We start from the raw sequence: 14,941 nt of genomic DNA, 5'->3' as shown, positions 1-14,941 counted from the left end.
GATGGGTGAGGATAACCTGCTGCTGTGTATCCTGTAATCAGACCACAAGAAACTGAAATAAAAAAAAAATAAACCAACAGAAAATGGAGCTGAAACTTTGGAAACTGAAATGTATATATGATGTATCAGTGCATTTTGTTGCTAAACTTAAAGGGTTATGTCATCAAAATCACAAACATTCAAAAATGAATAATCAAAATGACATTAGTTTTGATAAATGTGAATCAGAGATTACTACTTCCCATTTCTGTTGTAGTGCTCAAAGTTATGATAGGATCAGGGTTTAGAAATGTAGAATGAAATAGTCACCAGTTTACATTAGTAAACATAATGTTAAATGCTAATATAACATTAGTTTGCTGTACTTGGATGTTAGATGCTAAATTAGCAGTAGCAGCATGACCTTATCTGAAGGTACGTAAGCTGATGAAGTTTACTTAAGTTTAAGTTAGTATTTAACATGATATTAGATGACATGTTAAATAATAGCTTTATATTATATTTACAGAGTTATCTAACAGTAATTCAGCTATAAACATTAGCCCAGTGGCTTTCAAGAAATCAATAAACAGGCTCACTGCTTCACAAAACAGCATTTAAGTAAGAAAAAAAAAGTATCAATCAATCAATCAATCAATCAATAAACATTGCATTTGTTATGATAAAATTTCACCTAAGTATAAACGTATATAACATACTCCTAGTTGTTTTTAGACCACCTTCAGCTTTAACTATGGGATACATTCATCCTAATATCTTTCAGGCTTAGGCAGTGCCACAATAAATGTTACATTTATTTCCCTTGTTTTGTACTGTAGGCACAAGGCATTATGGGTAATCACTTCATCCACCTCTCTTCTCACACTGATGCACCCATCACTCTGGAACAGGGTCAATCTAGACTCATCAGACCATGTGACCTTTGTCTGTTGCTACTCATTGCATTAAATTGAGCTAAATAAAGTCATTGCGGTGTGATTATATTAATCACTGCAGTAATTATCCAGTGGAAGGATCAGAAATTTTACGTTATCACCTTTTAGCACTCGAACTGACTAAGAACATGAATGTGTGACTGTTTCAACAGTCAGCTGTGACATTTCAGTGTATTTTAAAGCACAAACTAGTTGCACTGAATTCTGTTCCCATTAAAAGTCCACTCAGTGATTTATTGATGATTGATTTTAAATGCTGTAAACAGGCAGAATGTGGATCCTGTTGAATTCCAACACAAAGCTCTTAAATGAGTCAAACCATTTTATCTCTGCTCCAATCAGACTATTGCTCTCTCTCAGTGTCTGTCAGTGTGATGGTTATTTTATCTGTGCAGGAGAACGTTCATACAGCTGATGGCACTCAGCCATGACCCCCCTCCCTTCTCTTAAGACATGGGTGAACATCTCCAGAGCTGAACCCTTTCCCCTCACTATGTTTCAGCTCAGTTCATGAGATTGAGATCCAACAACAGACTGAAACAGATGGAGTGGTTGGTATTTGGTTTTGATGGCGCATGAACCAGTTTGACACCTCCAATGAATGCATTCAGCTTCAGGGTTTTTTTCCTCCAAACCTCAGAGATAAACATGTTTCTCTCCTGCATATTCCCATACACTAAGTCACTTTCTTCACTGATTCGCTCTCTCCTACCTCACTGTCCAAGCCTAATATTTTCAGTCCAGCAGCGGAGGAGGCTATAAACATGTTCATGAGCTCTTGTGCAACAGTTTATCGCTGTGGAACTCCCCATCCAGAGCATTTCACTGCGCATTCTTCTCCAACTCCAACATAACACACTCATAAAACCATAAGTGTGTGGAGGAAACTGATACCAGAGCGGTGGAGATTAGCAGCGTTTCCCCTGAGAACGTTCCTGTCAGTAGGGTCAAAAGGCCATGATCAGGCTGTAGACCTCCAAAGACTGTATTTGGAACCAACTCCGACAAACTAGCATTTTATTTGGCCCAAATACATCCTCATTTAGTCAGAAAATATGTCAAAGAGAGATGTCATTTTTCATTAGCGCAGATTGGTGGATATTACACAGTTTAATAATGTTATATCTGATCTCTTGAGAATACAACTGAATTAATTGCGAAATTACCAGAAGAAAATGAGGAGTCATCAGATAAACATTTTTCTGGTAAATGTCAGCAGTGAGCTTTATCAGCTGATCAGCTTTAACTGAAAAAAAAGTGTATTTCCAGAGGTGCAGGTGCTGCCGCTGTGTGAGGAAAAGCTGGAATTCTTACTATGGGAAGAGGATGCCATCTACTGGGACAGCAGCATCACTGTGGACCATAAACAGACAGACTAAACAGTTTCCCATCTTGAAAAATTGAAGAGGCTTGAATGTTTGGGACTTTCCTCCACTTTTCTTTTTTCCTTTTATACTTGTAATCTTTTTTCTCTGTGGTGAAGAGCTTTCCCATTCTTTGCAGTTGCAAGAGAAGATGTGACATCTGTGTAAAACTCGTAACATCTGTGTATAAATTTAACATTGGGCCAACACTCAATTGTCCATTAATCCAAAAAACATCTCCCTCTTTGAAATAAAAGGATTTTATTATTTTAACAACATCCTGATATAAGAGAGATCCAGCTATTGACAAATTACAGAAGAAAAAATGACATGGAAACTTGCACACATACAATCAAATACAACAATCGAATGGTCAAGAATCAAAGAATGAAAGTTGAGTGTTGACTGCCACGTGTTTAAGAGACCAGAGCAGGTTGTAATAATCTGAAATTACTGTCTATATTTTTGCAGGAATAACACATAGTCTCGCACATGCGTGCGCACACACACACACACACACACACACATTGAGTTTTGGGGACTTAATATTGACTTACATTCATTTCCTGGAGACCTTCCCGAACCAAACCATAACCATGACATGACTGAACTTAACCCAGACTTGAACCTGACCTAACCCTAAACCCTCAACAAACCTTATTGCTATAAGGACTCTTAACCTTTACATTTAATTACTTTACGTGGATCTAAATGCATTCTGTCTCCAAAGCCAGTGCTGACAGTGCTTGATTCTGCAAAACCACGGACCTGAAAACAACTACAAACCAAAACATGCTTCATATCAACATTTGGAGATACATGTTTCACACATGTTAGTGTTTTAATTGATAATCCATTCATCATTTCCATTAGTTATCGATCGTGTCTCTGAGAAATTACATGTCAGCATTAAATATTTTTAATAGTTAGGTTTTAGGAAAAGTACCATGGTTTGATATGAAACTAACCAAAATTCTTCTTTGACGTAAACCTAAAAACTTACAAGAGTTGCGGTGTGAGCTCCAGAATTCCAGGATTTTGTATATACACCGTTTCCCATGAAGTTTGAATAAAATATTTGTACCTCTTCTTATGAAATGATTGTGACAATATGATTTATTCTTGCTAGATATAGTGTAACTGGGACTCAATATGTAATCAGTGAACCTGGTCAAAAGTGATTAGTGATGTGTATAAATAAAAGTAAAAAGAGAAATGTGTCTGAAAACAAAATTATTCCAACTTTATGGGCAACAGTGTAGTATCTATCATCCATCCTATTATGTTGCAAGTTTGGGGGAAACATAAAATGGTAACGTGGATACATACAGTCATGGAAAAACTTATTAGACCATCAAAGTTATCAGAAACAATGGTTATGCAATCAAATACTAAATCCTGTGTGTATCATGTGACTAAAACAGACAGAAAAGAAAACATGGAATGCCTAAAAGCACTGTTTTTGTCAGTACAATGCCACAGCTATTGATGGAAGAACTAAAGTGATTTCGGTTATTATCAAGAAAACATGGAAAATGGTTAGCTATCAGCTCTGAAATTAAACTCTTATGAGCTATTTTTGTTGTTATCATTGTATTTATCCAAACAAATGTACCAGGCATTAAAATGAACAACAAAGTGAAGAAAACAAGGGGTGGTCTAATCATTTTTTCCACGACTGTAAGCAGTCTAAGGGTCTAAGGACAGGGGATGCCTGGGACATTAATCCATTTCCTTCATCTACTGTTTATTTGACTGTTGTTTGTTTTCATATCCAACTACTTCTGTAAAGCCCTGTGAGGCAACCTTGTTGTGATACAGAACTCTACAAATATAACTGAATTGTATATATACAGGATGGGGAAGCAAAATTTACAATATTTTGAGGCAGGGATTGAAAGACAGTGTATGACCAATTAGTTTATTGAAAGTCATGAGAATTTATTTGCCACAAGAAAATTTACATCATTGAAAATGTTTTTATTCTATGTGTCCTCCTTCTTTCTCAATAACTGCCTTCACACGCTTCCTGAAACTTGCGCAAGTGTTCCTCAAATATTCGGGTGACAACTTCTCCCCTTCTTCTTTAATAGTATCTTCCAGACTTTCTCGTAATAGTTTTACTCATAGTCATTCTTTTCTTTACATTATAAACAGTCTTTATGGACACTCCAACTGTTTTTGAAATCTCCTTTGGTGTGACGAGTGCATTCAGCAAATCACACACTCTTTGACGTTTGTTTTCCTAATTATTCATATGGGCAAAAGTTTCTGAAAAGGTATGGATAATAGTGTTAGGTATGATTATGACATCAATATATGTTTGGTTTGAAAACAATTGACGTAGTGCCTGCTGAGAAAAAACAACAAAATGTTCATTGTAAATTTTGCTTCCCCACCCTGTGTGTGTGTGTATATATATATATATATATATATATATATATATATATATATATATTTTATATATATATATATATATATATATATATATATATATAGTGCACAGACATTATAATAACGCATATCCATCCAAATGTAGAACGGAACCCTTTTTTCTGCTGTGGACCAGATTGTCGCCATAACAACAGACTGTCTGGACACGTTTACATTTCTATAATGTATGTCATATTTGCCCACACACACTCTTGTTATCCCTGACTCTCTCTCTGTGTGTGTGTGTACGTGACTTCAGGTGAATACCCACTGTCTGCTCTGGTTTCAGCTCAGTGACCAAACTGGTTTCTGTCAGCAGTCAAATTGCTAACAGACCTGGTCTTTCCAGGCAGTTCTGGTTCTTCTTGAAACTTTGGGCTGCAAATGCAGACACACACACACATACACACACTATGTCATATTGTGTGTGTGTGTGTGTGTGTGTGTGTGTGTGTGTGAGAACCTCCATCTGCAATATCTTTACTTAGGGATACACATGTACACATACACACACTACCTATACCTTGTTGGCAATCACATGCCTAAGGGAGAAAATGTGTGAGTATGAAACTAATTTTTCGTCCAGTTTAGGGTTTCACCAGTGGATTAAATGCGTTAGCAGCCAAGGCTGATTGAATGCAGGCTGTCTGTCTGTGTGGAAGGTTGGATTTACACTCACGTTACAAAAACAGAGTGATCCTCTGCCAGCAAGCGATGCTTATTTCATTCTGTGTAAACACATGGAAAAAAAATGTTCAAGTCAGATTTACATATATCTCATATCTCAAACAGATCTGGTATTTGGTCAGATGATTTCTGTTTGGACAAAGAGAATCAATTTTCAGTGACTTTGCAGGAAAAGCAGGTTAAGAAGAGTAAGTCTGCAGCTCTGCTAACAGCTCAGTGAGGCTGAGAAGTACTCGCTAATGTCAGCAGGTTAACGTGTCTTCAACGATAATGTCAACATAGACCATGAGCCACAATGAGACTAGAGGTAAAAATAAACCAGACTTCACTATCTGTGAACAGTAGAATTTATCTCTGATTTGTCTGGGACATCTCGGGTAGAAAACATGTTTGCAGTTGAGATATTTGAGTTTTATTCATATTACATTAAGGGATTTATACTCACAATACAGTATGTCATTTCTCTGTTGCAAAACAAGCCAAAAATAACATTAAATTACATTAAATATTAACATTAATAAAAGTGGTTTGACAACATTGAGAGATGACCAAAGGTAATGGTCCGCTGAAAAACTTTGTTTTTCTCTAAATTTGAAAAGTGGAGGAAACATTTGACATTTGTCCAGACAGATTTTCATTGGTAAAGGTACAAACAGCTCTCATGTTCTCATTCTAATTCAAGTCATCTAGTGGTACAGTTTTTATAGCTGTTTAAAATTTGATAACATATAACAAATCATACCTAATACGAACTACACTTTATTATGTAAGTGACCAAGCAAATGTGTATGAACAATATGCCAAATGTTGAGGAACGTAATGTGAATTCAACTTCATTATCTCATCTGTAAACTTCATTTTTATAGTTAACACCTAAATATTCTATTAATCGAATAATTGCTGCAGTTGTGGGTCATTTGTAGTGGATTTTGTGGACTAAAGGTCCCTGTAAGGCTCTGTCTTTGTTTAGTTTCACACTGCAGGTTTTGTGAAAGTTAAATGATCTCACACAGATCCTGGTGACTGATACACACACATATGACAGTGTCACACAAAACCAGCAACCAGCACCGACTGTGTGTGTTCAGTAAGGGATAGCCCAGTATTTCCAGGAATACCCCCCTTGCAAAGTGTGTGTTTTCCTGCTGAAATCTGTGGAGCAGCTCACGAGGCTGAAAGTGAAAGCATGTGAGGAGCACAGGGATCGAAGAGAAAAAAGAGATACTGAGATGTGAAGGCAAACCAGTGTTTATCTTCCAATTCTCTCTGACCCACATTCCCAGTTAAAAGCCAATAGGCTTTTCATTTCCTCCTCTCCATTACCATAGGGTAAACACAAACCTAGCTAGGAATTTCCTGTTATTCCATACGGAGACAGTTAGCATTTGCTAACATAGCAGATTGCTTGGGTTTCAGCTAATATGTTCAGAAATGGTCACCATGTTTGCACAGCGTTCATTTCACACCACACATCCTTGAAATCTAACTGTGCATATTGTCTGAGGTGGATGGAGCTCTTCTACATGTCTGCACTGAGTCAGTCCAGGAACAACAGGCCTGTCCACATGGTTGAATGTTACAGGAGCTTGTCTCAAGGATTATTCAGGTTTATCACAACTGGACATCTGTTTAATGACATATTTTACTTAATAAAACCTAAAAGTGTCACTGTTTCAGTCAGTGGTTGGGACAATTCTCAAGTCAAAAATGTATGTACACGTTTTTTTCATATAATAGTTTTGGTAATAAACATACAAATCATATAGGCAACTTAAATAATGCATGTGTGACTCATGATTATACTTGAACATATATATTTATGATACATATTGCATCAACTCATGTTTTCACCAAAGAATAGTAATCAAGTCACTGCGGCTTTACATTTTTTTTTCAGACTCACTTGATCATCAAACAATTAATGACTATTAATTCACTGTTAAGTGTTTCATAAATTAACTGATATTGATAGGTTTTAAAATCATAAAGCTGTTGCACCCTCAGGAACAAGGTTTTATTTGTGGAACCCAGACTATTGAAGCTGTGATTGAAATGTAGATAATATGGTGGATATAGCAACGGCAACAGTGACTGAACTAAATGTGCACTTACTGCACTGCAAACCTACTGTAGATACTGGGTTTTCATGTTGGATCTAATGCCTCTGAAGCTGTTGAATCATGCACCAACATATAAATCTTTGCCTCTTTATGACCAGTTTGATTAAAAAAAGCTCCACATATTTGAATATGTTTGCACATTACTGCACGTTTTTTTTAGTTTTTAAGATTTATATGCTTATGAAATGTCATCACATCACTTTATTCTACTACAGATCTGAGTGAAATTCTTCTCTGAGTGAGTCTGTGTCAGTGACTTGACCAAAATTTAACTATTTTATCGCTAAGTGAACATTTGTGCCAAATTTAGAGAAATTTGATCATGAGGTTCCTGAAATATTGTGTTCAAGAGATAGACAACCCAAAAACCTAACGAATACTACAACTGAATGCGCTAATCGTCAATATGTTACAATTATGACAGAGTGTCTTTGCAAACCATCATTAGCATAAAGCTCAAACCTTCACACTGTCCTGGCAACACAACTTAGTGGTTGCGGGCGCCATGATGAAACAATGGATTTGAGACTCTCTCATAAAAGAATCAGAGTTTGTTCTCATTTAACTGAAATGTTTATTCTAGTAAACAGTACAGATCATGTGGGGAGGACCACTGTTCAAAATAAACCAGCATCTCTTTCTTCTCAGCTGTTAGTGTTACTGAAGGTAATCCTCCAAAGGGTTCATTATCGAGTTTACTTTTTCTTCTTCACTTTTTAGGACAAATATAACAGACGTGATACTATACAGACTGTATACACATGGTATGCATCTTCTTGAAGATAGCTCAGATTACTTCGCCAATGTGACAGGAAGGGCAGTTGAAGGCAGAAAAAAAAAAAAACTCAGATAAGAATCAAATATGAAATAGTAAACAAACCAATAAGGTTCCATAAAATTCAGTTTTGGCTGTTTTCTATCAAGCATCAGATATTAGTAATGACTGAAACCAAAGGCTCCATACCAAAACGAAATATTCACCATTTTGAGAAAGCAATAAAATAAACATTAAATCTCAAATACTGATACTTTCCAAATGACATTCTCTAAAAATTATTTTTCCTTCTGTTCAAATTGCTGAATAAAAATAAAGAAACAAGTAATGATCACTTTTTCTTTTCTCAAAATGGATGACAGGCATTTTGGACTGAAAGGTTAGATTCTGCAACAACTGGAATGAAATCAAAGCAAAAAACATCCTCTACAAATATGGGACAATGTAGTCAGCGGTGGCAGGTGCATAAATAATATTAAAAACGTACACTACAAAAAACATAAAAAAAACATTAGACTGGTTTCACAGGATACATACAATAAAAATAAACATCTATTGCACAATGGAGGTATCAGAAGACAGTATGAATGATGTTAGCGGTCTGTAACAGACAGCTCTGAGCAGTACACAGCTGTAGCCTGAGGTGAACGGAAATGCATGAAGAGAAAAAAAAACCCTGGAGGGCTGGAGATAACTCAATACTGTTTGGTATCAACTAAAAGACACATAAAATTCTCATTTAACGTGTAGTCTAAAGCAATATGTTTTTGTATCAGATAGTCATTAAAAGATAGTTACATTAAGTTTAAGACTACTTCCTAAATAATTCAGAAACAGTGATAATGAAGCCAGGAAGTGAACCTGGCCCAGAACGTACTGTAGGCAACATTTGGCATTTACTACTGTAATATTTTCTGCAAAGCTTCACGCTTCCTGTATGTGGCTATTTACTCTGTGTAAAAATATCACCACCCAGCCCACACAAACAAAACAGGGTGTTAAAATAGTATTTTGCGGCAAATCTGCAATAACAATAATGATGATAGGGAAAGTTCACAGCAGTTAACTGAGCCACATGCCTGTAATTAAAACACAACAGACTGAAGCTAATGTTAATTCAATACTTTGACATTTTTAACCAGTTGTTATTGTTGGGGTGAATGGCCTGTCCCATTGTTGTGAATTTTGAGTCACCTTATTAGAAATGTCAGCATTTCAGATTAAAACTATCTACTGCAAGTGGTTAACAGTAGCAGAAGTGAGTTAGGTAGTTGATGTTATGCTAAACACTGTCAGTTTTTGTTTTAGGAAATGGATGAGCCTGTGAATATAAACAATATGAAAGATACAGAAAAATGTGGGAAAGAAATTGTAAACAACCTTGTGAAAAATGTTCGAACTTCATATTAAAACTACTGAGTACTGTGGCGACAAGCTAGCAACTAGCTAGTGAAGCTAGTGCCCAGCATAACATTCAAGGTTACACTAACCAGCTCCATTTCTCATTTTAGAAATTTTGAATATAAAAAAGATGTATAATGTTGTCAGCTGTGTGTTTTTATGTGGCACTGCATTTAATCTACCTTCTTAGTAACGTTAGCAGTGCTATACTCCATATTAAAAGTAAAGGCTAGCTAGGTAGCTGGCAGCTAATGATCTAATGTTTCAACACAGAAATGTGAACGGTTCTAATGAGTGTCTTCATATACATATTCACAACAGTGTGACAGGAACACAGCAAAGATCTGAAACAGGTTTAGTGGCTCTGAGCTGTTCAGGTGGTGTTAGCTGTGTACCGCTCAGAGGGAGAAGCTTACATTGTACCAGAGACACTGCTCTTTTACATCAACACAGCTTGTAACAGCTACAGCAACGTAATTATTCATGATATGTAAACAAGTCAAAAACTGGCAGGGAGAGGCAGTACACATTCCTATATGGCAGAATCACAGCTGCACATCAAATGTAAATGTAGCTTTTCTCACCAATTTCAATTCACATTGAGAGGATTTTCAGCATTTTTTTCCATAACAAGGCAATTCCACACAAGTACAGTAAATATCTGGGTAATAGTGAAAGCTCTTCCATCTTTCAGTCATGACTTCTAAAGTACCGGTATTGAATTTGTCATCCAAGACAAGCAAATGCAACACTAAATAACACAAAGATAAATATATTTGTTCCTTTGCACTTGCCTTACATTAATTTCTTCCTACCCTGGATAAAGCCAAGCAGAGTTTTCAAGATACTTCCTGTATTAAACTGTATCAACACCAGTGACTGAAATGCTTGAACTGGGAAAGCTATTCCGTACAGGATGATGAAGCGTGACTTTTCATTACCAATTTGATAATGAGGAAAACAAACGAGGATCTTAATATCTCATCCCTTAAAAGGTCCAGTGTGCAAGATTTATGATATAAGAAGATACAGCAACAGAATTGGAATCTATTGTGTATTATGTTTTCTTTAGCATATAATCTCTGAGACCGCCATGTTTCTAGAGCAGCTAAAAATGAAAACCTCTTCTTTTTGCTTTAATGGCGGGTGGCATCAAGTGTTAAACTACATTACCATAATCTAAGAGTTGTCCAGAGTTAATTTCTCCTTAACTACAAATCTCAGAAGAGCAGCTGTTGCGTTTTTTATGACCCCTGTAAGTGAGAGAGTTTGAGACAATCTGGAACATCACCACTAGATGTCACTGAATGTTACACACTGAACCTTTAAAGTGATGGAGGAATACATTTGTTGTGTTTGTCTATCTGCACTAACTCAAGAATAAAACACAAACGTAACATGGGTATGAAACACGTCATGACATCTGCGTACAACAAGGGACTCTGAAATAAAGAAAATATGTTCAACAGAATCTGTTCTGTACAGAAAAATTCTAGTGTGGATATCAGCAACCACTTCAAGTAGAGGGACAACTAAAAATAAATGAGTGGTTAAGTCCATGTTGGAACGACAAACTATCACACAGTTGTTATGAACAGTATTTCCAGTTTCCGGTTAGATTTCTGCTCATTCCAAACCTTTTGTAAAGCTGCAGCTTGTGCTTGCTGGCCAGAGGAAAGCTAGAGTGACTAAAACATGAACTACAAATGATAGCACAAAATGACTTTACATTTATGTTCTTTTAAAACAAAAACATGTCAAAATAATAAAATCACCACCCATGAAATAAAAACTGTTAAAATCCTTTTGCTCTCTCTAGTGAAAACAACAAAAGTAGAAAAATTAAATCCCTCATCGTGCCTTCCAGGTCTTGGATGTGGCGTTACCATCACAGCATTAGGATCAGAGTACAGCTGTTGAGAAGAGGCATAGTTAGCTCAGATTATCTATGTACACTGACCTGAGGGTCGGACAGCACTGCAGAACGTCCACAGTACCGTCGCCCACTCACGGACAAGGTAAATATATCTGTACAGTTAGTTCGTGTCGCTCCAAAGGACATGCTGACAGCTCACAGGGTTCACCTTGTTTGCCAGGCGTCACATTAGAGGGTACCAGTGTACGGAGGAATGAGCAAATTACATTTCAGCGAGTCAAGTTACCACAAAAGGTGCCACACAGTGAACCTCGAGGCCCCCTGAGGGTCTGTGAGTTGCCCTCTTTACCTAGTCTGTCTAGTCAAAGTCAAAGTGATGTTTTGGAAAATGTTCTTCATTACACCCACGTTTTACATTAAGAAGTTAGAAATTCAACTGATTTTTCGCCGAGATCTCATCAAGAACAGCTCCAGTCTGCTCTTATATTATCATCTGTAATTTACACAGACCTGTTAAGCTTTCAGAACAAGTGATAATGTCCGCTCTTTTTTTTTAAGTTTAGAGAGGGATAAGCTGTAATGAGAGAAAATGGATTCATCTCCTACTTGAAATCATCTAAGTGATTTATTCTATGGAGACCTACAAAGAATTCTGGAGGTTTTTACCAACCATGGACACAAGCTGACTGAACATAACATTTTGTGTGTATTTTTGGTGTGCCTGAGAACGTGTCAATATGTTTTGCTATTTCATGACATTTTGGTAACTAAATAATTAAATCAGATACAGGTATTTTCCAAATGAAATAGTAAATTTATGTACATAAGAGTAGTAATATAGTGTTAATTTGATCAGTAAAAACTCCTTTGTTGGCTTCAAGGTTTGATGCTGGTATTACTTTGTGTTGTAACTATGTTGTTACAGTTGTTTCTTCTGTGTCTGCATAATATGCAGTATTAAAGTTAAAACATAAGTAACTCAAAAAATTGTGTGCTAAGCTAGTTACTATTATTACTTTGTTTTTATCAAATTAATACTATATTATGGTTGTAGCTTTTGTACATTGTGATTCAGAAGTTTTAACAGATATTAGCAATTATTTTCTTTGGAATAGTCTGTGTCAGTATTTTTAAAGTCAATGGTGAGAGAGCTCTTCTCACAAAGTCAAACTAAAACTACGCTGCTAATGTTCTCATACATGAATAATGTTGTCCTTTTAATCTATTTGTCTCTGACGTTTAACGAGAATTTAACAGAAATTTTCTACTAATTCCTTTGTAAAATTTCCCTCTGACATTACAAAAAAACTCCATAAAATGACTTGCTGGGTGTGAAAGCTTAGCAGACGTAACTACATGGAGCGAGATTTAGCGAGATGAATCGATGTAATCTGAGTGTGAGTTTGGCCACTGTCAGCACAAAGCAGAGAATCAGTTAGCCTCCAGCAGAAGTGGGAAATGTTAACTGATATCAATTTTCTCACTTCTCATGCGAACGTGTGTTAATGAGAATATTTCCTAAAAATACAGAGAACATGTTGAAGTGATACTCTCAATCCTGAGGAGTGCCAAACCCTGTCTTTTCTACACTGATACTCAGCGACCCCTCATTTTTCAGCATTTTCTAACCTTAAATACAAACTGACACAGTCTGTACCATCGGCACTTCAATGAGAGAACCACGTTACACTGGTTTCACATCAGTAAAATAAATCCCTCTTTTTTTTTCCCCAAATACCTTGAAAGTCTGAATTTTAGTGTTATTCTTCTTCACTGCTGCTTGTCGTCACCCCAGTTTTCCCACTTGGTGAGTGAAGTTGGAGAAAAACCCCACACTGAAACACAAACTGTCAGGGTGTTCTGTCAGTTAGTCTGTTCAGTCCATTAAACGGATCTGTCACATTACTGTCCGGTTGATATAGTGCAGAAAAGCAGTCCGTCTTCAGGTTTCCAGTAAGTCTCCTCTGCTGCCATCCTCTTCCTCTTATCTTCATCTTTTAACTATCAGTCTCTTTATGTCAGCAGGAGAGATTTGTACCGATGAGTTCAGTTTCCAACAGTTGGGTTGTGGTGTTTTTTTATGCAAGTCAGTGGCCAAACTTCCTTTTTTCTTTCTGTTCAGTACTGGGGAATGTAAATAGTGGAGTACTCTGTGTGTGTGTGGACCAGAGGTTTTATGAAATACAGAGTTAGTCCAGTGCTGTGCTTTGTGTCTGCATATTAACATGTAAGTCAGGTCTATGTTTGTCGCTTTGCACATGTTATGTACTGTGTGTTAGCCTATCTATGCATTGTGTGAGTTTGTTTGTGTCACTCTGGCAGGGTGGGGGTTACTGGGGGGGTCCAGGTCATGCGTTAGACATCTCGGCCTTGCTGAGAGCGATGGCCAGCTCCAGGTCCTCCTGCTCCTGCTGCCGGAGCCTCTTCAGCCGCTCGCGCTCTGCTCGCTCACTCTCCCGCTTGGCCCATTCCAACTGCTGAGCCTCGTTCCCAAACTGTAGACAGACACACAGACAGAGACAGCGTCTGTAATACCCCTGCCTTCATCTGCTGACTTTTTGTCTTACATAGTTCTCTGCTGTGTGAATGTTTGGTATGGCTTTGTTCCAATAAAAAGGAGCTGGTGCTCAGTAAGAACAGAGCTGAAGAACACGTGTAATTCAGGGGTTTTACATCTTTATTTGTAGTTCATTTGCCTTATCATTGTGTCTTCAACAGCTATAGCAGTACTGTCAAGTTTATTTTTACTTCAGTTAAATTAAATTCTGGCTGTGTGTACAGTATTTATTGGTTATATTATCAAAAAACTAACTATCATGTCAAAATAGTGTATTATGTACAAGGGTTTGTGCAGGTTTCAACAAGTTCAAGACCTTGTAAGATCTTTTTAAAGGTTCTTTGTGCATAATATCTGCATCCATTCATGAAATTTGTGTTGGAGTCTGTGTTCTGTTGAGACCTGATCATATGTCTATTTCTAAGTTAACAACTGTCTCGGTTGACTATGTCCGTGACTACTCCGTCTATACACTGATATCAATGCAGAGGGCACATCTTTTTTCAATAAATTTGAAAATGCAGGACAGATTGTGAAACATCAAATAAATTAAAATGTGTGTGTCATCATGGTAGAGGAACAAGACACCCAGTGTAACTGTAACAGATTTTGGACCACAAACACAGCTCTATGGCACATAAGAACAACATATATCTGATGCACACATCTATTCAGTAGTATTGGCTAGTGCTGCCTAATATCACAGTATGAATTTCATTGTGTTCAGTCTTACCTTGACTTTGTCAGGTCCTGTCAGAGAGGTGGATTACAGAATAGAGAGGTTATAAACCAC

The 14,941-nt window shown here is 36.9% G+C and overlaps 1 protein-coding gene across 12 annotated transcripts in view; it reads right to left on the bottom strand.

Moving 5' to 3' along the window:
* eps15l1a (epidermal growth factor receptor pathway substrate 15-like 1a) overlaps window positions 1-14,941 on the bottom strand; it is a 61,035-nt gene that overhangs the window by 4,279 nt on the left and 41,815 nt on the right. For 10 of the 12 annotated variants that reach the window (XM_030131426.1, XM_030131432.1, XM_030131427.1 and 7 more), the window contains one exon: window positions 8,100-14,086. In XM_030131426.1, coding sequence (XP_029987286.1) covers window positions 13,940-14,086 — 147 coding nt within the window. In that variant the 3' untranslated portion in view covers window positions 8,100-13,939. Of the gene's footprint in view, window positions 1-8,099; window positions 14,087-14,881; window positions 14,899-14,941 lie in introns of those variants that run through there. The other 2 variants (XM_030131429.1, XR_003935172.1) reach the window with 2 other exon arrangements.

This window comes from Sphaeramia orbicularis, chromosome 4 (assembly GCF_902148855.1).
Source record: "Sphaeramia orbicularis chromosome 4, fSphaOr1.1, whole genome shotgun sequence".
NCBI lineage: Eukaryota > Metazoa > Chordata > Actinopteri > Kurtiformes > Apogonidae > Sphaeramia > Sphaeramia orbicularis.
This window is presented reverse-complemented; position numbering and strand designations above follow the sequence as displayed.